Below are 25190 nucleotides of genomic sequence, written 5' to 3'. Positions count from 1 at the left end.
TGTGGAAATACTTTAATTACAGTGCAGATGATAATAAAAGCAAATGTATCGTGTGAGAAGAAGAAAGAGTGCGGGTTTTTAGTTAGTGGGAAGAATACTACGAATCTGAAAGCTCATTTAGCTCGACATCATCACAACGATTTTAAGTTCATTAGATGAGGAAAACAAGACTAAAGCTGAGAACAGAAAGAGAGAAGGTAAGCAACATTACAGTCTGCTGGTGCCAGTGGCTGAGGACCTCATCTGTGCACTTGTATCACAGGTGTTCATCAAGTGAATATTTTCACTGTGTGGCCATCTGTGCAATGGACGTCATTACAACATGAACAAATCTTTCAAAATGCGTGCTTGTTTAAAGCTTGACAGCAACTGCTTGTACAGACTGGTTTCTTGGGCTGAAACATTTTCTCTTGTTGACTGTACTCATTAGGCCACTTCATCTGTTTGCTCATTGATAGTCACGCTGTGTTTAATGGCATTAAGAACTGTGAGTGTACTTTGTTGACTGAAACATAACCTGCATTGAAATATGTGTAGGCTGACGTTTGTGGTCTTGATTTAAAAAAAAAAATTTAAATTGTACTAATATTATGTAAAAAGGCCAGAACTAAATAAAATACAAACTAAAATTTTAAACACAGAACTAAATAAAACTTGTTGACTCCACTGAAAACTAGAACGAAATAAAAATATAAATTCTATAAAACAAAATAAAAACTAAAACTACAATTAATATCAGAACTGAAATATCACTGGACAGAGAAGTGCAGACAATCAGGAGGAACTCAAAGTAGAACTTCAAAAGAAGCCAGCTGAGGTGGTGCAGGAAGGCATCAGATTAGGGTCCTTCCTGGATGTCACCCTAGAGGGGTGTTTTGGCATATCCATTTGGAAGGAGACCTCGGAACAGACCCAGGACATGCTGGACAGTTTATCAATCTTAGCTGGCTTGAGAACCCCCCTGGTAACCCCCAAAGGGGAGTCACAGGAGGAGGCGAGGAATAAGGATGTATGGGCATCATTGCTTAAACTGCTGCCCCCACGGCCTGAACCCAAATAAACGGCAGAATATGAATGGATGGAAAGATGATGTTTGTCAAACCTGCTGAGACCTGAAACATTAACATTCGGAAACCCCCTTAATACAACTCAGTGAGGATAAGAGCTTGTAAAATGTGACTAAACAATTACTTTTGCTAAACTAAAATTTTAGGGGCAGTATGAAAACATTTGTCAAATATTGAACTTATTCTTAAATGCCTGTTTTTTGAAACAGTGCACTTAATTAACAAAGATCTTTCAATACATTCTGATGCTCCTATTAGGAAAATCAGCTAAGACTTAAACCACCTTTAAGATATAATATACAACTACTGTATATACAGTGCATCTGGAAAGTATTCACAGCGCATCACTTTTTCCACATTTTGTTATGTTACAGCCTTATTCCAAAATGGATTAAATTCATTTTTTTCCTCAGAATTCTACACACAACACCCCATAATGACAACGTGAAAAAAGTTTACTTGAGATTTTTGCAAATTTATTAAAAATAAAAAAATTGAGAAAGCACATGTACATAAGTATTCACAGCCTTTGCCATGAAGCTGGATATTGAGCTCAGGTGCATCCTGTTTCGCCTGATCATCCTTGAGATGTTTCTGCAGCTTCATTGGAGTCCACCTGTGGTAAATTCAGTTGATTGGACATGATTTGGAAAGGCACACACCTGTCTATATAAGGTCCCACAGTTGACAGTTCATGTCAGAGCACAAACCAAGCATGAAGTCAAAGGAATTGTCTGTAGACCTCCGAGACAGGATTGTCTCAAGGCACAAATCTGGGGAAGGTTACAGAAAAAATTCTGCTGCTTTGAAGGTCCCAATGAGCACAGTGGCCTCCATCATCCGTAAGTGGAAGAAGTTCGTAACCACCAGGACTCTTCCTGGAGATGGCCGGCCATCTAAACTGAGCAATCGGGGGAGAAGGGACTTAGTCAGGGAGGTGACCAAGAACCAGATGGTCACTCTGTCAGAGCTCCAGAGGTCCTCTGTGGAGAGAGAAGAACCTTCCAGAAGGACAACCATCTCTGCAGCAATCCACCAATCAGGCCTGTATGGTAGAGTGGCCAGACAGAAGCCACTACTTAGTAAAAGGCACATGGCAGCCTGCCTTGAGTTTGCCAAAAGGCACCTGAAGGACTCTCAGACCATGAGAAACAAAATTCTCTGGTCTGATGAGACAAAGACTGAACTCTTTGGTGTGAGTGCCAGGCGTCACATTTGGGGGAAACCTGGCACCATCCCTACAGTGAAGCATGGTGGTGGCAGCATCATGCTGTGGGGATGTTTTTCAGCGGCAGGAACTGGGAGACTAGTCAGGATAAAGGGAAAGATGACTGCAGCAATGTACAGAGACATACTGGATGAGAACCTGCTCCAGAGCACTCTAGACCTAAGACTTGGGCGACGGTTCATCTTTCAGCAGGACAACGACCCTAAGCACACAGCCAAGATATCAAAGGAGTGGCTTCAGGACAACTCTGTGAATGTTCTTGAGTGGCCCAGCCAGAGCCCAGACTTGAATCCGATTGAACATCTCTGGAGAGATCTTAAAATGGCTGTGCACTGACACTTCCCATCCAACCTGATGGAGCTTGAGAGGTGCTGCAAAGAGGAATGGGTGAAACTGGCCAAGGATAGGTGTGCCAAGCTTGTGGCATCATATTCAAAAAGACTTGAGGCTGTAATTACTGCCAAAGGTGCATCGACAAAGTATTGAGCAAAGACTGTGAATACTTATGTACATGTGATTTCTCAGTTTTTTTATTTTTAATAAATTTGCAAAAATCTCAGGTAAACTTTTTTCACGTTGTCATTATGTGGTGTTGTGTGTAGAATTCTGAGGAAAAAAATGAATTTAATCCATTTTGGAATAAGGCTGTAACATAACAAAATGTGGAAAAGTAATGCGCTGTGAATACTTTCTGGATGCACTGTAAGTTACAGCAAAGGCACTGATGTAACTGAATTTTACATCGGATGCCAGCATAAATTATACACACACGGGGATGGGTGTAACTTCCACAGCTCCACACTAACACATGAATGCAGTATTACTTACACACAAATTTGTGAATCCAAACTAAGTAACAATATGTTAGTGTTTATGTAGCTCACTGTGCAATTCCACACTTTAAAAACTTAAAAAAACACACACTTGGTAACAGTACAGAATCGAGTTCTTATGATTTTGTTAACATAAATTACAATTATTACATTAAAAAATGATTTTAGCACATGAAGTTGATTACCTACCCAGCACTTTATATTTCTCAGAACAACTCCATATATACAGTATGTATTAGTTTTTATCACACTTCTTTCACACAAATCACTCCTAAATACTGTACATTCAGTCACCCTAGAATTACAGGACGAATACCTTTTATCTCCCGTCCCAGTTCACTTCCAACACTTCCACGAGATGAACTAAACGTGCTTCAGATTACATTCTTCAGATATGCCACGCACGAGTAAATTGAATTGAGAAGCCCGGCACTCGATATACTGTTTAATTACGTGTATCTGCCCGGGAATACCTAATGTGTACAATCAAATAAGGTCAAATACCGCCTGGGAGTCAATGAAAATTAATGAGCGACGGAGCCAGCTTATAGGCCTACCCTAAAAACGAACGGAGACTCGTTATTGGTTATTGAAATGAGCCACGGAAAAAGTTATCAAGTGACTGAATGAACAAGGTAAGCCTATCGACATACTCGGTCTGCACTCGTGCAGTGCCCACACAACCAAAGAAAAAGGGGATCAACCGCTGGACTGCTCTCGTGTAATGCGAGAGCTCTTAAAACAACACGCACATTTTCTATCCGCTGTCAAAGAAGCCAATCGGAGAGTCGAAGACGATTAAAAATCTAGAAATGGCATTTACACGTTAGAACGCTGTCACTCGTCAGATATGTATATAAGGTCTGATACGGACCATTCTAAACGCTGGTGCCAATCTCCGAATGCTTTGCTGCAAATACGAGACGGTGCTATTTGAAGTGAGTCGTACAAATAACCAGCGTTAACTCATCAACCCCTAGGGCCGCTCCTCAGAGACCAGAGCAGAGCTCGCACGACACAGTAATTAGAATAGATGCTCGGTAATTGCAAACTGCATCTCCTGCTGTTGTGTCATTCCTTCTCTCTACACATACTCACTTTTACGTTTCTGCTTCTCCACACGTACTCAAGGAACTCTCTCGATTTGCTAGTTGACGTTCGCGCCGTAGTGACAGCAGGTTCGCAGCTAGACTCTGTCACGCGACTACGCAACCGTTTCCGTCGCTCTTATGACGTCGGCGTCCTGTCCTGTCACAGTAAGCATCTGTCGGTCCGCTGTCTGTTTTGGGAGCGGCACGCCGCCAGTCAGCAGATCGTCTTTGGACCGACGGCGAGAGGACAGCAGCAAGCCGGCAGAGTTTACAGTCGGTGACCAACTGTTGACTTGCTGGTGACTGGCCGCTCAGTAGTTAGCTGCTCGTAGCTGCTAAAACGCTATTGGTAACCATCCAGCGGGTTAACATCCTTTTTTGACATTTATCCATACAATATGAGGCATGTCCAAAAATATAAAAATACAGTAATACAACAAATCTATACATACAACAATACAGCAAGAAATATTAATGTCAATATTTTGACAGATTGTAATGAAAAAGAACGCGCAGCAGAAAAAAAGGAAACTACGGGGGTTTCATACAATTTAAAGTCATCACTAATGTTCAGCAATTGTTTTCACGGTTTCTGTTTCATGTACTGTACTGATTTACAATATAACGTGAATTCGTTCATAAAAAACAGCAATGATGGTTTTATTCCAAAGATTTTCACTAAAATACGCAAGGTAGTCAGCAAATTAAACTTTTTTATCCTTAATAAGAATTCAAAATTCGTGTAATTTCTGGTTACATGACAAAGGGAGATAATTTTTCAATGTAATCAATCAAATACATGCAGAATAACAATTGTTTAAATACACAAAACAAGTAATAAATTCAAAGTAGTAGGGCCTACAGCAGAATACAAGGCAAAAAGACAATATAAACGTTCTTACAATGCATAAAAATCATGAATAGATCAGAAGGCTTTAACCAACCTCAAAGCTTTGCAGGTATTAATTAACTTTATATATACCAGAGAAAAAGGTTAAATAATGGGCTACATCTGATTCACTGATATTTATGAAGGGAGTATTTCCCAGATAATATTAAAAAGTTGGTCACAAATAAAGTAGTATAATTAACAGATGTGTTCTCATAAAAGAAAATAATTTTCTTTAATTCAGAAAAGAATGAATAACCCAACCTTTGTGCAATCCTAGCGGACATTTCTTTCCATAGAGTTCTGAAGATGAGACATCAAAAAAATAGGCGTTGCACTACAAAATCTGCCATTAATATCTATATCTGGAAACATTTTACTTATAAGGGCACGACTTGCTAAACCTTATGAAGGATTTTATATTGGGTTTCAAAAATATTTGTTAATAAAGGATCATTCTTAGCAGTTAACAAAGATTTATGCCAATTCATTTTAACAATTGCACCCCAAGAACTGTGTACTCTTGAATAAATGTGATTTAATATAGAGATATGAATTTTTACAAATATTACATTTTTATTCCAAATTATTTAGGGTAACAAGACAGCCAGCCAGCCAGCCAGCCAGCCAGACAGATAGATAGATAGATAGATAGAATTTTATTTCTCCTCAGGGGGAAATTTGGGATTTTTACAGGAGCTCTTTAAATAAATATATACATAAATAGGTAGATAAATGAGAAAATAAATAAACATACTCACACTTTGGTTTGAACACACACTGGAGTTTCTATAAAGCAAGCAAAATTCAAAAGAAAGAAAACTTCTGACTTGGCAGTCCCAGTCCCAGTGAAGCCTTATGCAGATGTATTGCTGTTGGCATAAATGAGTCCTCATAGCATTACTTGACACACTTCTGCTGAATAATCCGTTGGCTGAAAGTCCTCAGTGTTTGTGTGTCAGAGAGAGGATGTGCAGCATTGTTGTTAATGGCACTGAATTTTGTTTTAATTCTCTCCTTTGCCACAACGTCCAGGGGGTCCAGAATGCCTCCCATAACTTAGCCTGTTGATTTGGCAGACCGATGTTGAAGTGTTATTACCAGCCCAGCATACCACAGCATAGAAAATCCCACTGGCCATGACAGAGTAATAGCAGACATGAAAGATATCATTTCTCACATTAAAGGAACACAGTCTCCTAAAGAAAAAGAGCCTGCTCTGCCCTTTCTTATATATTTTGTCTGTGATCCAAGACCACTCCAACCTGTCATTAATGTGGACCCTCAAATACTTGTAGGAGTGCACCACCCCTACATCCTCTCCCTGAACTGTGACTGGCAGCAGATTCTTCTGTGGTGTTGTGGTGGTCACATATTTACGTGATCCTTTGCCAGTAATCCTTCGTTTTCACAGAAACTGAAAAAAGCTTGAATTACATGTTTAATTTTTGAAGTGTGGGTTTAGTGTGGTTCTGAATACGTAAGGAAAATTGCAGGTTTTGTTAATTTATTGAAAACAGTTGTATTTTGAAGGAAATCTTGTGTGATCATTGCACAACAAGAAGTGCTACTAAGTGTTTTATTTCTATTTTTTTTATTACTACTAGGGGGCTCCACCCCTGCTCGTTTCACTCACCCACCCCCGGGTTTGGTTAACCGGATATACAATTTAAAGAGATTGTTATTTTCATTTAATTTATTTTCATTCATTTTTTATTTCTTGATATTTACCAGTAATAAAGCTGTAGTGAATGAATTATGCACCAGCCACTTCGTGTCTCTGCCTGTCGCGTTGTGAAGAGGGGGCTGAACGCACGCAAAGGAGATGCAGTGGCTCCTCTGAAACGCCCTCTTAAACAGTGATACAATGGGAAACAAATACATTTTTTTACCTCCTCTATGCTCATTCACCTGGCTGGCTGCTGCTGCTTGTGCCGAGCTGCGTGATCTGCGTGATCTGCATGTCCTGCTGCGCTTCGATTATTTAAAAGCCTGTACAGCAGCTGTCCTCCTTGTCTCGCGGGATGTTAAAGATTTTTTTTTTATTATAATAGGGAGATTTATTTTCAAAGTATTATTACATAAATGGTGTATAATTTTGTTTAAAATATCTACAAGTTGTTCATTAAAAATACATTTCTGAAAATTTTATACAAATCTGTTTATTTGGTGAAAAGTTCAATTTCATGCACTTTGTGTTTAATTTCAAATGATTTTTTTTCTTTAACAATCCAAACAATCGATTAATCGATAAAATAATCGCCAGATTAATCAATTATCAAAATAGCTGAAAAATAGTCCTAGGAGCAATTATTGAGTTACTGGAGTTGGAGTTGGGTAAAAATGCACCAACTCTGACTAAATGTAACTTGTAATAAAATTTGTTACAATTTCCAATTTCACATTTGCTAGTTTGATTAAACTGTTGTTTCTTCTAGACTTTTTATAAAAATAAAGTTTGTTTTTTTTTTTTTTTACATTTTGTATTTTTGTCTTATGTTTAATGTTACTCAGTATATGTAAACCACAGCAACATTGCTATGGTTTTAAACTTGGACTTTAACAGGTTATATGGTACTAAAAAGCAGCCTGATGATTCACACTGCCAGTGATAAAATGCCTTGTATCTTGTACTAGCCATTCCCCCCGACTCTGCCCACGTAGTAGTGAAACAGGACTAACTTTTAAAATCAATAAACAAAAAGGTATCGCTAGCTAAGCAGAGGCAAGTTACACTTCCAAACCTGCCCAGCTCTCTACTCCTGACTGCACGCAGCCTCTGTCTCAGTTTAGCATGAATATATCGCCCTTGCAAGCGAACTATGATTCTTAGCACGATGAGAGAAGTCGCAAAATCAATCGGAATGTTCAAGCAAATTATGGGAAAAAACCCAATCTAACTCCGTTAAGTAGTTCTCTCGTTTGCTCGCTAAGTGGAAGTAAGGTACGCGCCCCGAGGCTGGTGTGTGACTGAGGAGGGCCCCGCCCCCTTCCCATCAGCCCACAGTCTAGGATTTGCACAAATAAATTGGCATTGCAAGCAAACTATGCAACTTAGTGCAATGAGACAAGTCACAAAATCAACTGGGATGTTCAAGCAGATTTTAGAATTAAAAAAAAAGATCTAAATCTGTTAAGTAGTTCGCTTGAGAAAAGCGGACAAACATACAGACAGACAGATAGACATTGGATTTTATATATATTGCTCTCCCCGGGGCACACTACGCGCCAGCCACTTCACATCTCTGCCACTCTCGTTTTGAAGAGGGGGTCTGAATGCACCCCAAAGAGACCCTGTTGCTCCTCTCGAAATCCCCTCTTAAACTGTGATACAATGGGAAACAAATAGTTTTTTTTTTAATCTCCTCGCTGCTGCTGCTGCTGCATCATCATCATCATCTCACGCAGCGCTTCGAACATTTAAAAGCCTGTACAGCAGCTGCCTTTGTCATCTACTCTTTGTCTTTAGTTTCTGGCCCTGGGCGTGGTTAAATGTCTTGGCACAAAGTCTTGTCTTGCGGGACATGACTTCTTGATATTTTAGTTTATAATTTCAAAATGGAATAAGAATCTGAAAATCTAACAACATCACATTAAAGTTTGATAAATTCTGAAAAGAATGATACCAAACATATATATGTAGGTTTTAAAATAAGCCTGATTTAAAGCGTGACAAAAAACGTCACATACAGTAAAATCATTACACTTTTAGGCTTAGGAGTTATATAGAGTAGATAAAGATGTTGTGTGGTCTAAATCAACATAGTAAATATATTAGTCTAATTACAAACAGAAGAGTTGGAGTCGGGGCGGCACGGTGGCGCAGTGGGTAGCGCTGCTGCCTCGCAGTTGGGAGACCTGGGGACCCAGGTTCGATTCCCGGGTCCTCCCTGCGTGGAGTTTGCATGTTCTCCCCGTGTCTGCGTGGGTTTCCTCCGGGCGCTCCGGTTTCCTCCCACAGTCCAAAGACATGCAGGTTAGGTGGATTGGCGATTCTAAATTGGCCCTAGTGTGTGCTTGGTGTGTGTGTGTCCTGCGGTGGGTTGGCGCCCTGCCCGGGATTGGTTCCTGCCTTGTGCCCTGTGTTGGCTGGGATTGGCTCCAGCAGACCCCCGTGACCCTGTGTTCGGATTCAGCGGGTTGGAAAATGGATGGATGGATGGAGAGTTGGAATCACTGGTACCATAAATTGAGGAGTCGGAATTGGAGTAGAAAGTTTTCTGTACTGACTCCACAGCCCTGCTTCCAGGTGCCTGGGGATTCTGATGTTGCGTCAGTGTAAAATGAGTGCTTGTGGGATTAGTTTTATGTTACTAAATATCTTTTATGAGTTGAGATTTGGCACATTCCTTTTGTAAAAGTAAGTGTGTTGTTCCTTCATTTTTATTTACGTTTCACCAGTTATTGTTTAACAAATGTTTTGAAATGACTGTTATATTTTACCACATGCTATGTAAGATGTGTTTACGTTCTGTAAAGTTGCATAGTTTTATGAATGGAGTTTCCACATCACCACCAGTAACATCTGTATCAGAATTTGAATCTTGAATATAGTCAGGTACCTGCACCTGTATTAGAATCTGAAACATGACTGTAGTCAAATAATCCTAAGTTTCTCTCTAATTCTGTTTCATTCATTTCTTCTTTATGAATGTTTCTTTGGAGTGTAACCAACTGTTAATTAAATAGTTGAATATAGTTTGGTAGTGACTCTTACTCTGATGTATTTCATGAGACACAGTGTGTACTGCCCCTGTGGGTATTGGGTATTTTATGACATAATGTAAGGTGAGATTTTTTGTTGCTGTACTGATAAGATCTGCACATCCCTTTCTGTTTTAAAGGAGAATACTGCCCCATTGTGGCTTTCTGCATTGTTATCTTTCGTGGGAATCCTCTCCTCTAAAGCTGATGTCACATTTCATGACTTTTAGTCGTTAGGCTTGTCAGACTTCCCAACTGCTGTTGCTGATCTCATTACCAAACCATGTCAATTTAAAAACACTGAACATTGTGGAGAATGTCTAATTTACCGACTGTGTAACAACCTGCAATCCTCACTCCTTTATGAGGTAGGCATAATGTGCTGCATGAATTGTTAACAGCTTTGACAAGTTGAGATGAAGTCTTGGCCCTTTTTTTCTTTTTTTTTCATTCTGCGGTGGCATGTGTTTTACAAGACATCAGACAGATGTTTGTAAGGTCCAAAACACCCATGTTACTCATTCCTTGCCACTGCATTATATTCTTTGCTTATGACTTGTCAACTCTAATGCACACAGAGGCTACTCCTATGACTAAAGACAAAATTCAAAATGTTTGAGTTTCTTGGGGCGAGCTGCCGGTCATGTCATACTAGGTGACTGATTTTGTGGGATTGTGGCACCGACTGCCTCTGACTTGCTAACATTAAAATGAAGGCTACAAAAGACAAGTAAAGTGGCATGGCTTTTAGCGGGGAGTAGTGCTTTCAGGGTGGACATATGAAGCAATGGAGGGATGAATTTTCAACTTGCCACATGCAATCAAACGGAAAACCGATCAGCAAGAACTTTGTGTGAATCCCTTTAAACCTGTTGTACACAGTGAAGCATTTTGAAAATAATGGCTACGATCCACTATACTAATTCCTTGTATGATTTTAAATACTTCAACTCTTTTAAATCTCCCTTTTTCTTAAAAGCTGCTGTCACCCTGTGCAGTCAGTTCCCTCTGCAAGACAAGTCTTGCTTGCCCTTACACTTCTTTGAGTATTTGCATTTTGATCACCAATATTGAATTAGCATGGTTGGTACCAACAGGAAGTCCCACCTGCCATCCACACCTGACAAGGCTAGACCTTTCAAGGCCCAGCAACATCAACTTCCAGTGGAACACTGCCTCTTTAACTTTGTGGAGACAGGCTCTGTAGAGCCACTCAAACATGACTTCCAGGTAAACTGTACTTCAGGAATGAGAAGTTAGTGGCACATTCATGTCAAGATCAAGAGGCTTGTTGTTGGAGAAGGCCAAAATGGGATATGGTGTTCTTTGTTACACTGAGTTCTATCTATCTATGCCCCCTTTCTGTGGAAGAAAAGTACGCAAAGACTTAAAGTTTCAAAGGAAGCATTTCCCTCATATTTTCATGAAATTAAGACATTGCTGCTTCATAGAATTCACAAATAATTGCATTTTGCTATATTTGTCCCATTTACTCAAGAAGAAAGGCATTTAGTTCCTGACATTCATTCTGCATGTTTCTGCCTATCATTTCCTATTTAAATAATGATGTCTAGTGTGGAGGAGGGCTTGATCCCTGGAAGTATGCATATCCCCAATGAGGATAGACCAGTTGCTAGGTAACGGGGAGGGTAGCTTTCTGTGTACTAAGCTTTCCTGTAGAGAAAGCACTGTACCGTGCATATTGGTGCACATTTAGTATGCTTTCGTGTGGAAAATCTTCTTCTTCTTTCGGCTGCTCCCACAGCAGATCATCTTTTTTCATCTCTTTCTGTCCTCTCCATCTTGCTCTGTTACACCCACCACCTGCATGTCCTCTCTCACCACATCCATAAACCTCCTCTTTTCCTCTTAAAATATGTTAAAAAAAAACCAAAACATTCTGCACTCATCCATTGTGATGGGAGTGAGTGGCATAAACTTACTTTACATTTATTTGCTTAGCAGTTGATTTTGTTTAAAGAGACTTTTAAAAGAGGTTAACATTATTGAGTAAGTATCAGTCTGGGGTACTGTTTGGAAACAGGACAAGGATACAGAACTGATCATCACAAGTGAAGAGCTCAGAACAAAAATACAAGCGAGTTATACTTATTAGTTTACAAAACAGAAATAAACCAAACAAGAGATGGAATGAAAATTTCAAATGAAGGCGTGCAGCTCATTCCACCTGCCAGGAGCTACACATGAAGGGTCTAGATTGAGATTTAATGCTACACATGTATGCATGTGTGTGTTACTGGCCAAACCTAATTTTAAGAACAAACTAGTTTAGACTAGGCTAAGCCAGTTTGTCTGAAGCCTGATAGGATGAATCGGTTTGGTCTGAAATCAATGTTGAGCTCCCAGGATAAACTGATTTGTCCTAATCTAAATTAGTTTGGCCTGCAATCACACTTTACTCTATAGCACGGGTGTCGAACTCCAGTCCTGGAGGACCGAAGTGGCTGCAGGTTTTCATTTTAACCATCTTTTTCATTAGTAACCAGTTTCTGCTGCTAATTAACTTCTTTTCCCTTAGTTTTAATTAACGTGACTCAGGCCCCCTTTTTCCTTAATTAGCAGGCAAACATTAATGAGACACAATACGAGCCGCCACATGACCATCTGACCTGTGCCCATCACAAAATATCTGAAAATAAAAAAAGGTGAAGGTGGTCTCAGTAAGGTTGGTCTCTCAGGTCACCAAAACATTTGAACGGTGTTCTTAGAAAAAAACAGAAAATTCAACATTTTTGGAAATGTCTGCTGTGGCAGAAAGAGAGCAGCAACAAGCCAAGGAATTAAATAACGAGTTTAATTAACAGCAAGAATTGACTTCTCATTAAGAGATTAGCTGGAGTGAAATTGGTTGGAGTCTGATGTTCCAATTTAGCTGGTTATCTGTTGGCTCATCTCACATCTCATTTCTGTTTGGTTGTCATTTAATGAAGAAACAATAAATTCAGAGATCTAACTCCCTAACAACAGGGCTATTAAAATGAAGGGAAAAGGAGTTAATTAGCAGTGAAAAGTGGTCACGGATTAGGAAAAGGGTTAGAATGAAAACCTGCAGCCACTGCGGCCCTTCAGGCCCGGAGTTTGACATCCCTGCTCTACAGGATAATCTAGTTCAGACTAGGCCAAACCAATTCATCCTGTCACACTTTAGACAAACTGGCTTGGCCTACTCTAAACTAGTTTGTCCTAAAATCAGGTTTGGCCGAGATACATACAGTGTATATATATATATATATATATATATATATATATATATATATATATATATATATATATATATATATATATATACACACACACACATACACACACACACTAGCTGTCCCCTGAGGCTCTGCCACAGAGTAGTGAAACAGGATAAACTTTTAAAATCAATAAAAAAAAGATGTAATTTGTATTCAGAACAATTTATATTGATATGTTTCCTATCCAAGGGCCTCTTGATATACAATATTTTTGGTTTTATCAGGGGTGAGGACATATAGGTTTCTTGGTGAACTAACCCGTGAGAAAGCGACATAAGGCTGACCATGCGAGAAGCCTTTTGAGCGAAGAACAACCCCTGCCAACTTGAGTGTCTTTCCCTGGGTCTTGTTAATTGACATTGTAAAGCAAACCTTTACTGGGAATTGTAATCTCTTGAATTGAATAGGTATGTCAGTCACAATTAGAGGAGTGCGAGAGATTAAAGCCCTCTCGCCAATGCCACATGTGACGATCTTCGCCTCTATGATGTTATAGACGGGTACCATTGCAAAGTTTGGGTGGGCTCGAGTTTCTCAAAAGTATAACCAGTGCTCCTACTTTCAATGCTAAGTTGTAGGGCAGCAGGCCAGGTGGATTAATGGAATTTAAAAATTCTGTAGGATAAATAACTAAATCGTTTACTAAAGAAGTATTTATTGAAGTGTATGTCACAGACAGCATGTCAACTAACTTGAGCACCAATTGATTAATTTTATGCCTCCCTCTCCCCTCAGCCCACAGCCTCTCTCTTGGATTTGCACAAATAAATCAGTACCGCAAGTGAACTATGATACTCAGTGCAATAAGAGAAGTCACAAAATCAACCGGAATGTTCAAGCAAAGTATAGAAAAAAAACCCAATCAAAATCCGTTAAATAGTTCTCTTGTGAAAAATGGACAGACATTGGAGATATATATTGTCACAAAGTTTTGGGGCAGCCACCCGTGTAATTGCTATCCTGGCTGCAGTTGTAAAATTGTATACAGCACTGATATGCACAAAACCGAGTCCAAAACAGAACTGAGGGTTATATATATATATATTAAAAAACACACGCACAGTATGTAGGTGCTGACCCAAAGACTACTCTGAAGGGAACCATAAAGGATATAAGGATATGAACTTAGCACGTGCCGCTGCAAGGACCGATTTTACTTAACTTCATGGCTTTAGAGAGTGGTATTCCTCATTTTCCACCCAAAAAAACTCTTCAGTACGCTTTGCATTTCGCAACTGCAAAATTGCATGTGAAATGAATTTTAGTGTCAGCTTTGTGAAACTTGCCTCTTTTGCTCATCACTATAAATCACCCCAATTTTGATGAGCTGTATAACTCACTTTTAAAATCTTTTTTTTTTGCAAAGGTTTCATCTCAAATGGACAAGTAACAACTTGTTTCTTTCCTGCTTATATTTTAATTGTTAATGTAACTCCATTGTTAAACATTTAATATTCTCATTTTATTTCTAGTAAATTGTGTTTGCAAATTACACATTTTTCGTACGGATTTACTTTCTGTTGTTATTTACCTGTTACATATTTGTTTTTTTATATGAATACTAATGAATGTACATACTGTTCACTTTTGGTTTCCAAATATATGTATTTATTTAGTTAATAAAAAAAAAACTTATACAAAATTGAATGTTTCCTATTTCCTTCTTAAAGTTTTTTTATAATTTAAAACAATGTCACATTCAAAAATTGCGGGTTTCAATACTACAAAAGAACATTTAGTTTAGGATTTGTTACTCAGTGAAATCTGGTCTGTCACTAAAAAAATGTCATTTTGTCCCTGTACTGTATATCAACAAAGAACCATGACAAGTCCACTCCAGGGCACATTTATCATAGCATTTGAACAGGACACAGCCACCACAATTCATGACATTTTTTTTTTCTTCTGAAAAAAGAAAACTATTATGGGAATAGCCTCATCTATTCAACATGGTTTACAATAAGGAAGCAAATAAAGCAACGAGGATCTTACATTTAACTTGTGTTTCAGTATTTCAATATCATATGTTGTAAGTTTGATTTGTGGATGTGTAAGGCCTATCTAGAGGTTACCTTTTTGGATTTATTTCTCCACATGGACCGTGTAGAAGTCTCTCATAGGCAGCTGCAAGAAATCCCACAGCTATTGGGTCAATTGGTGGAGGTTATGGTATGATGAATGTGTTACGCTAGACACAAAGGGTGTTTTAGAGGCAAACAAAAGAGGTGTACTGACCATCCAAATGTGTCTGTAGCCTTCACCCTACAAGACATGTAGTGGCTTCTCAGGTCACACCAAGCAAGACATTTCTGACTGCAGAAGGAAAAATCATGTCTCTTCTAATGTGGGGCATACCTCTATGTTTGTGTGCTTGTGGATGAGAAACTCTCCTCCTCATCTTCATCCTATAATACAAATATTTACTATAAGCCCCTTGGGACAAATAAAGTACAATCTATCTACTTGAAACTACTGCACGATATAATATTTACAGCATAATGTGGCACCTTTCACTGGCCTGTTCTGGTTCAGGCAGAGGGTAAAAGGCCAGCCCAGGGATGCAAACACCCCAAACCCCCCATTTTATGGGCTTTTGTTTAGATCCTGTTGGTTACGTAGTAAAAATAACCTATGATGTCTGTCTCTGCCTTAAAAATTGTTGGAAATGAGGTAATCGACATGTCAATACTCACCTGTCTGGAGTATATTTTTGTATTTAATCTTACCTTGAGCTCACAGGTGCACTTGGGTTGCTTCTGGGATTTAAAAATTACGTGCATACCAGTATGACGAGGCTTAATGCAGGCAGAAAACCATCCAACATCTCTCACGGTACTACTTCAGCAACTTGGACAAGTTAACACTGAACTTCATAAGCATTTCACTTTTTAATTGCAATTATTTTGCGAAAATGGAATGTAATGTTTATTTGAGCAGGTATAATATTTCAATGTAACAACATCGTTGTCATTCTGCACAACATTTGAACAGACTTACTGATTAACTGTCTTACATATTCATTCTGTCAGCAATATTTCTCCATGTCTTCTCCCTTTTTATGGCAGCAGCTACGGCTGTACCACACCTTTTTGGAGGATGTGCCAAAAAATAGATATATAAATGTAAAGAATTATAATTTATTATCTAGCGCTTTATATTGTGAGTTGGGAGCCACTTCAACCACTACTAATGTGCAGCATCCATCTGGATGTTGTGACAGCACCAATATGTACACCACACATGAGTTATTAGGTGGTCAAGTGGTGAGAGACAGTTAGCCAGTTAGAGACAGGGAATGATTGGGGCAGAATCAGAATGACTACACCACGCTGGGCAATTTCGCCAGGACATCAGGATGCACTCTACGAAGGATGTCCAGGGATCTTTAATGACCACAGACAGTCAGGACCCCGGTTTTAGGTCTCATCTGAAGGACAGTGTCATTTTTACAGCACAAGGTAAGCACCCCCTGCTGGCCTCACCAACATCCCTTCCAGCAGCTCCAAGCTTTCCTTGGTTGGCGTTCCATCCAAGTGCTGACTAGGCCTGAACAAGCTTAGCTTCAGGTGGATGACCTGTTCTAAAGTACATGTGGTATGGCTGCTGGCTAGATAGATACTTTCTTTCATTACGTACAATTTTAAAATTACATTTCATCACATTTTAAATATGATGTAAAGTGCTGTAACTTTTCAGTGGTCAATGCCATAAACAGTAGTGCTACTCCTCTGAGTGCTCATATACTTCCAGTGTGTTTCAGTGGGTGTATTTAGTTTGTCAAGGCTCAAAAGCATGCAGAGGCCTCACAGAAGAGCAAGTTAACATGCCAGTCTTTCTTGCAAAAACTTTGGAAGTTGCAAAGACATTGTAGTTTATTTACACAGAAACTCAAAGTGCTCTGTTTGCACTTATGCAAAGCTCTATGTGTGTTTAGTTGTCCATTTGTGTGTAACTTTTCAGAACAACTGTTTGCAGAAGACCACATTGTTTTTTTTATACTTGAATGTTTATGTAGGGTCTGTTTGAAAAGTTTTACGTATACAGTTTACAAAAGATTGAAATACTTATGCAATTAACATTTAATGACATTTGTAGCATTTCACTGTATTACCTCTGTAGTACTAGTTTTTATCAATGTGAAAAACTGCTGACTGGATTTAAACTCCATTACTTTGTATTGTTTACAGAACTTTACTCTTACCTTTTACAAAAAATTTTATGACTACAATTTATATTATTAATTTAATCAATGTAAAGATGTAAATGCATACAGAATTGTAGTTTATGTAAATACATGTTTTGAATTGAGTTACGTAATTTACTGTATTTGGCATCAAAAATAATACTGAATTTCAATACTGTACTTATCTTAGTATGGTACTAAAGTTTGAAATTTTTCTAACATGACGACTCTGCTTCCATGCAGGCTTTAATAAATACCCTCCCTATACCGGAGCTTTATTTCTTTGTTAGTTTATTACATCAAATGTGGAGCATATTTTTATTTCATCATCCTTACTTTGACTTTATTTTATGTTGTTACTTTATGAGTGATGAGTATTACTTCACAATTATATCCTGTTAATTGTTGTTCTCTCCAATGTGAATTTTTGTGTGGCGCTGAAGACTCCCATTTCGTGAGAATTCTCTGCCACATTTAGAACAGCCAAACGGCTTTTCTCCAGTGTGAATTCTTTTATGGGTCTGAAGAGACCCACTAGTTTTAAATAGTTTGCCACAATCCGAACAGGAATATGGCATCTCTCCAGTATGAATTCTTCTGTGGCACTGAAGACTGTTCATTCGTGAGAATTGTTTACCACATTCAAAACAGCAATAAGGTTTTTCTTCACTGTGAATTCTTTTGTGGGTCAGAAGACTGTCACTGGTTTTAAAAGGTTTGCCACAGTCAGAACAGTAATATGGCTTTTCTCCAGTGTGAATTCTTGTGTGCCTCTGAAGACAGTGCATCCGTAGGAATCGTTTGCCACAGTGAGAACAGCAATATGGCCTTTCTCCTGTGTGAATTCTTGTGTGATTCTGAATACTGCTACTTGATGCAAAACGCTTCCCACAGGCAGAACAGAAATATGGCTTTTCTCCAGTATGACTCATTTTGTGCCTCTGAAGATTACTCATTCGTAAAAATCGTTTTCCACAGTCAGGACAAGAAAATGGCTTTTCTCCAGTATGACTCATTTTGTGCCTCTGAAGATTACTCATTCGTAAAAATCGTTTGCCACAGTCAGGACAAGAAAATGGCTTCTCTCCAGTGTGAATCATTGTGTGCCTCTGAAGACAACTCTTTCTTACAAACTGAGAGCCACATTCTGAACACCGATATGGCTTCTGTATCATATGACTCCAGTTATTTTTGTATTTAGATATGCCTTTAAAAACTGCCCCCTCCTCTGGGCAGACATTTAAAGTGACCACATTTGTATTCTGAATCTGTTTCTGACAGTAGATCGTATCTATCCTTGTTGGTTTCCCAAAAGGCAAAGGACCACATTGAAAAATGCCCGGTGTCAAAGTCTCTGTTTCAGATGGTGGTTTCCTCATATTTTCATTGTGTGGAGTCTGTTGTGGCCTTAATTTAGCACAGGCTGGGGAAACTGAAGGCAGGGATAAGCGGCCACTCTCTTGTAAATCTGTAGAAACACAATTATTCACACATTTATGTAAACAGAGGATATTTAGAAAGATCTATCAAATAATTTAAACAAACATAAATGAAAATTTTGCAGGAGGAAAAAGTATACCCCTACATTTATCACTACCTCAAATACCTAAAATAAAAATCAGATGTAAATAATTAGATCATTAGAAAGGATCTAGGAAGAGCCTGTGCTTTTTAAACTTTAGACATTTTAGTTTGGTTTGCCCTTTTTTGTTGAAGTATGTGTTATCACCACACCTAGATTGAAAGTGCTCTATGAGGCCTTCAAAAAAAAAAAAAAAAAAAAAAAAAAAGGGGTATAGATGACCTATGAGTCTAGGAAGAGATTTAAAAGGATCTCCAAACAATTAGAAATCAACTGTTCCACTGTCCAAAAGATAATCTACAAATTGAGAAGATTTTAAATAACTGCCAACTTGTCCAGGTGTAGCCTAAGAGCAGAACGCAAGATGCTGAAAGAAGAATCCAAAACCCCCAGAATTTAATCTTGGGATCTACAGATAGCTATTGCCACTGTTGATGTCAAAGCGCATGAGTCTACTTTTAGAAAAAGGAAGCACAAATTTGATCTACATGGGAAGTGTGCCAGGAGAAACCTTTCCTGTCCTAAAAGAACATCAGGGCAAGACTAAAGTCACATCAAAAAAACACATCAAACAAATGGTTGTGATAAACAATTCTGGACAATGGAAAACTATGTGAAAAAACATCCATGGGGGAAAAAGGAAACAATAAATAAATAAATATTTTTTTATGTAGCTCATGTTGTATAATCTACATGTCTGATATAGATTTGTATGTCCAAAATGTGTAAAAGGTGTGCAATTGTTTTGCTAAAATGTTATTAATAGTTACTTCCTGGAAGGGCAGCTTTCATAGTAAACAAGAGAAATGTCATTAGCCAATGCTGTGCATCTGAGTTGAAGACCTGCCTCTCCCCCTGATTCATTGGTCAAGAGTCTTCAATTCAAACATACTGTACTGTTCGAAAGACCTCTTTCTTGTTTATTGTTTGCACTTAATTTTCCATAAGTATTAATAATATTTTAGCATAAAATGAACACATTTTGCATGTTTTGACCATATAAATGGATATTGGATTAAGTAGCAAGAGTTAAGTGAGATTTTTTTTTGTTTTTCCATGGGTATTTTTTACATTGTTTGCCATTGTCCAGAACTGTTTACTGCAGGGTCCCATTGAGTTTGAATATTCAATATGTAATTCCTGTCAGCCACCACTACAAACTAGGGGTAAGTAACATTTTTTTAAAAATTATGAGATTTAGGTGGAGTATTTCTTTAAAACATCTCTACATCAGCACCCCATATTCAACAGCAAAAGCAGAAATGCAAATGAACATGCATAATCATAAATGTACAATTTTTATTTATTGCTCAAAGTGCTAAATTGTAATGTGATTCATGATTATGAGAAGTACTATAAAAACACGAGATATATAAGCACCTGCGGTGGGTTGGCACCCTGCCCAGGATTGGTTCCCTGCCTTGTGCCCTGTGTTGGCTGGGATTGGCTCCAGCAGGCCCCCGTGACCCTGTGTTCGGATTCAGCGGGTTGGAAAATGGATGGATGGATGGATATATAAGCACACACCCTTTAAATCATGTCACCAACAAAAATAAATAAATAAATGGCTTGCTTAAAATTGCTGTAGACTTCAAAACCTAAAAGAAGAACTGTAAACCTGAGCAAAGGTATGGAGAACACTGCAGGGTCGACGGGCCTGCAGGAGCAACCCAGAAACAGATTAACAGCTGCAGGCCTGAAGAAAATTGTACATATTCCAGTTTCTACACAAGAAATTGCATTAAGAATACCATAGAAAATTGGGCAAATTTGATTGTATTGCTATAAACATTTTACAGGAGTTAATTATTGACTTAAGTTTACTGCTTATTCAGTTTTACCAGAAAAGCACCATATGCTGCAAAAAAATGTTAATATTTGGACTTCAGACACATGATGGATGAAATACAGGAGCCAAATCAATTGACCTATCAACCTCCACATGTTATTTCTTTATACAGTGGTGCCTTGTACTGCAAACTTAACTCATTTCAGAAGGCCATTTGAATTGTTCAATTGAATTGTTCTGAATTTTTCCAAGTCCGAATCAATTTTCTCTATTAGAAATAATGGAAAGTGAATTAATCTGTTTGCAGACCCGAAACAATACTCATTCCAATAAACTTAAACAGCAAATACACCTAATTTAAGGTAAAAATAACAGTTAAATGCCCTAGATAATAAATTAAAATATGAAACCAATAAAATACGTAAATACTGTATAATAAAATGGAAATTGCATTTACTGTACCTTAATGAGGAGTGGTGATGCCTCGTGTGGCTGGTGTAGAGGAAGAGAAAGGTTACAGTTTGGAAGGCGAGTCACCTTCCATAAATAGGCTGAATAACTGAACTTCGTGGTAAGTTCCTTTTTCTCTTCAATCATCGATACTACAACCTTCCTCTTAGGCGTTGATGCTTCAACACTCTTCTTGAATACCATAATTAATAGATAAGGGTTATACAGTACCCAAACACACCAAAAATGAAGCAAAAAAGCACTGAAAACATATGAGCTACAAATATATGAACACAAGAGATGCTTTCACAGCGAGTGCAAGAGACGAATTAGGCGCACAACAGATGACATTTATGCTTGCTGCCGAAGTGCCATCTGTTGCTTAATTTTTTCACTGTGCATGCAGTTCAAATCTAGAAACTTTGTTCAAAATCTGGATCAAATCTCTATTGAATTTAGCGTTTGAACTCTGGAAAGTTCAAAGTTAAAATCATTTGAAGTACGAGGCACCACTATGTAGGAAAGAGGAGAAAAAAAAAGTTCCTTTTGACACCTCTGAGGGTAGCACACATAAAAGAAGAGTGTAAAGTAAGATTTGCAGAGAAGTTCTGAAATGACACCCAAGTAACGCCAGGTTTCATAACCACTTTTATTTATTAAACTAAACAACTAATAGTCATGTTCATTTGGTCCAGGAGCTTTGGCAGTTCCCCCCCTCTTCCTTTTCAATAATTTTTAAGTGTTATTTCTACTATAGTATTCAGACCTGTTCAGAGGTCTAAAACTATAGCTTATAGTTTTCCATGTAACACTATATTAATTCACTCCTAGCCATTTCAAAAGAAAAAGAAAAGCCTGTCACCAGACTAGGAGGATTATGGGTAAATTTCACATAATGATAAATTACATTTTTAAACTCAAAACTTATGGTTTATATTACTGTTGTAAAGCATGTATTTCCAAGCTCAGTAAAAACCAAGAGAGTAACCAGTAGGTACATTAAATCCGACCTTGGCTTTACACTGTGCTATACTAGCACTTACCTTTCCCAGAATAATTTGAACAGTATTCTCGGTCAGTCCTTTTCACTTCAGACTTCACATGGACAGAATGATTCTGTGGTGTGATGTCCCCACTAGAAGTGAAGCCTATTCCAGGCATTGCTTCATCTGAACACTCACACTGAGAGGCAGACTCTGATTTAAGGTCTTCTTCTTTAATAAAGCATAAAATGTCATACTTGTGTATACCACCGCTATGACATGTTGACCCCAATTCTTCTTTAATGTCTATTGGCCACAAGTCACTCAGCTCCTCCTTAATGTCTAGACTCTCTTGCTTTTGGTGCACAGACTCTCCTTCGACATCCTCTTCCTTTATGTCCAAATACTTCTCCATGGCATATATGAAAAGGATGTCACTACATAGTATAGAATTGTCCCCTTTCCTATTATTACAATTCTCTTCTGAACCTACTTGTCTTCACAGAAAATGTCTGTAAATCCAAGCATGTCTCTTCCATATTGCATATTCATTAGTAGAAATGACAGGTTCTTTTTTTCTCTGTAAAAAAAGCAAAAAGAAAATTTACTCAAAATTGCATCAAAAAACATTGAGAATATCTGAGTCAACACCTTTATCAGCTCTCTGTATTTCAGTAACATTTCATTCTGAAAAAGTCAAGGATAGACTGACAAAGTCTAAAATGGGAGTGCGATATACTTTAAGTCAGATGCTAAGATTTCAAGAGTAGATTTACAGTATACACTGCATTAAAATATTTTCTATAAATAGTAATATTGTGAAAAAGGAACTCCTGGACTCTTCCTGTATTAGCAGTTTAGTAAACAAACCTTTTATTTCAGGATCATATTTTTCAGGGTTAAAAACAACATAATAAGCCATTTCTTCTCTTACAAAGATTGTACATCCATCAACTACACCTGAATTTATGCAATTTCTAACAACTTAAAATCTTATAATCTTATTTCGTATAATCTTAAAAGTTGAGTGTCCTTGTAACCATGTTTCCTGCACACTAACAATGTCTACAAGATTATTCGGTTCAAACGCTTTTTTTGTCTTGTCCATTTGCTAAAAAGCTTCAAGCATTCCAAAATGTATGGCTTAATGTAAAAAATCAAGGCACATTTCTTTATGAAGATTCACTAACCACTAAGTACCCATCCCCTTTACCATCATTTCTGAAATCCTCTCTTCATAGAAGTTTACTTATTTGCTTGGCAGTCCCACCTAACAGGTTTAAACACAATGTTTCCACATTTATTCTGTCTGAGGTTCTTTCCACAACTGACTACTGCACACAAAGCCTGACAACTTAATCAATATATCACTTGATTCTTATCATACTAGATTAATCTTTTGTCCAGTCTTATTCACTAAATTATGAAGTGCTTCTTGAAACCATTTCACTGGGACAAAACTTACTCTTTGTACCATCTCTAACATTTTGTGATTTTTAACTTTTGTCTACATCTGGACTACTGCTGTGTGAATCACAACATTTGCAATACTTTACATAGATAGATAGATAGATACTTTACTAATCCCAAGGGGAAATTCACATACTCCAGCAGCAGCATACTGATTAAGAACAATATTAAAGAGTGATAAAAATGCAGGTATAACAGACAGTAACTTTGTATAATGTTAACGTTTATCCAAACCCCGGGTGGAACTGAAGAGATGCATAGTGTGGGGGAGGAACGATCTCCTCAGTCTATCAGTAGAGCAGGACATTGACAGAAGTCTGTTGCTGAAGCTGCTCCTCTGTCTGGAAATGATACTGTTTAGTGGATACAGTGGATTCTCCATGATTGACAGGAGCCTGCTCAGTGCCTGTGGCAGGACTCTGAGTTATAGTGGAAGTCCGATGTATATAGGCTGAACAGGACCGGAGAAAGTACAGTCCCCTTCAGCGCTCCTGTGTTGCTGACCACAATATCAGACCTGCAGTTCCCGAGACGCACATACTGAGATCTGTCTTTAAGATAGTCCACGATCCATGCCACTAGGTATGAATCTACTCCCATCTCTGTCAGCTTGTCCCTAAGGAGCAAAGGTTGGATGGTGTTGAAGGCGCTAGAGAAGTCCAGAAACATAATTCATACAGCACCACTGCCTCTGTCCAAGTGGATTTCCCTATTCATGACTTCTTCCACTTTTTGCAAACATTATTTTATGTTTACAACAAGGCAGCTATGTGCTCTATAAGCTGCCGTTTAAAAGACCCGGGGGGGGGGGGGGGGGTATTTTACAGTATCTAACTGAATGACGAACGCCTCCTAAATACACCTTCAATGGTAACAGTTCATTTGAAAAATGTAACAGCGCTGTCCAAGTTTGCAGTCTGTTAGATAATATAATTTCACCTCTTTTCAATTTGCCAGTAATATCTTCCCTAGAAACACACACTGGAGCTCCTGAAATAAAACCTCCTACTTTAGAAATCGCTCGAAGAAATAATCTTAATTCCATCATGAGTACTTAGTCTTAACATTTTTTTTGCTATTATGATCAACGTATTTAATCAATACTCTAATAGAATTGTGTAATTCCAACCATAATCTTACCAATTAATTCATGAACTGACTTCGTCAATCAGAAAAGGTGCCTATCATCACCATTCTATCAGACCCAGAGTAAGAGTCAACTCGCATGCCTTTAACTCGATTCCCCCACTACCCATTTTCCTTGTTAACACCTCTCAAACTCCACTCCAACGGCTCAATAAAATATTCCGCAGTTTTCACTGTACAACCATTACCAGCCACCCCTTAACTTATTCTTCATTCCAACTCAGCCGATCCACTACATCCGGACTTAAATTCCAGTCTCCAGCATCTCAAGTTCATTGTTCAAAACCACGCACCGCCTTCTCCGTCCGTCTCGCACACTCTCCTTTTCAAATATACTGCCATATTCGTATGTTATGTAAGTATGTACCTTTGCTTTTTCTCTTTTCTCCGGGTGAGTCTAACAAACAGACCCGCACAACGCGACAAATCAGTGTCAATTCAACGTTCGCGCCGCGGACACTCAGGACTCGACGTGATGGCTCTCTATTTCCGTCGCATGTATGACGTCATTG

At 38.3% G+C, this 25190-nt stretch overlaps 1 protein-coding gene across 1 annotated transcript in view; it reads right to left on the bottom strand.

Moving 5' to 3' along the window:
- LOC114666459 (zinc finger protein 721-like) overlaps positions 1–25170 on the bottom strand; it is a 72384-nt gene extending 47214 nt beyond the window's left edge. The window contains exons 1-4 of the mRNA XM_028821338.2: positions 25046–25170; positions 22123–22642; positions 17704–18726; positions 167–176 (exon numbers count right to left, since the gene is read on the bottom strand). Of these exons, the coding sequence (XP_028677171.2) occupies positions 167–176; positions 17704–18726; positions 22123–22477 (1388 nt within the window). The 5' untranslated portion in view covers positions 22478–22642; positions 25046–25170. The remainder of the gene's footprint in view (positions 1–166; positions 177–17703; positions 18727–22122; positions 22643–25045) is intronic.
- Positions 25171–25190: the final 20 nt, after the last annotated feature.

Source organism: Erpetoichthys calabaricus, chromosome 1, assembly GCF_900747795.2.
Source record: "Erpetoichthys calabaricus chromosome 1, fErpCal1.3, whole genome shotgun sequence".
Lineage (NCBI taxonomy): Eukaryota > Metazoa > Chordata > Cladistia > Polypteriformes > Polypteridae > Erpetoichthys > Erpetoichthys calabaricus.
This window is presented reverse-complemented; position numbering and strand designations above follow the sequence as displayed.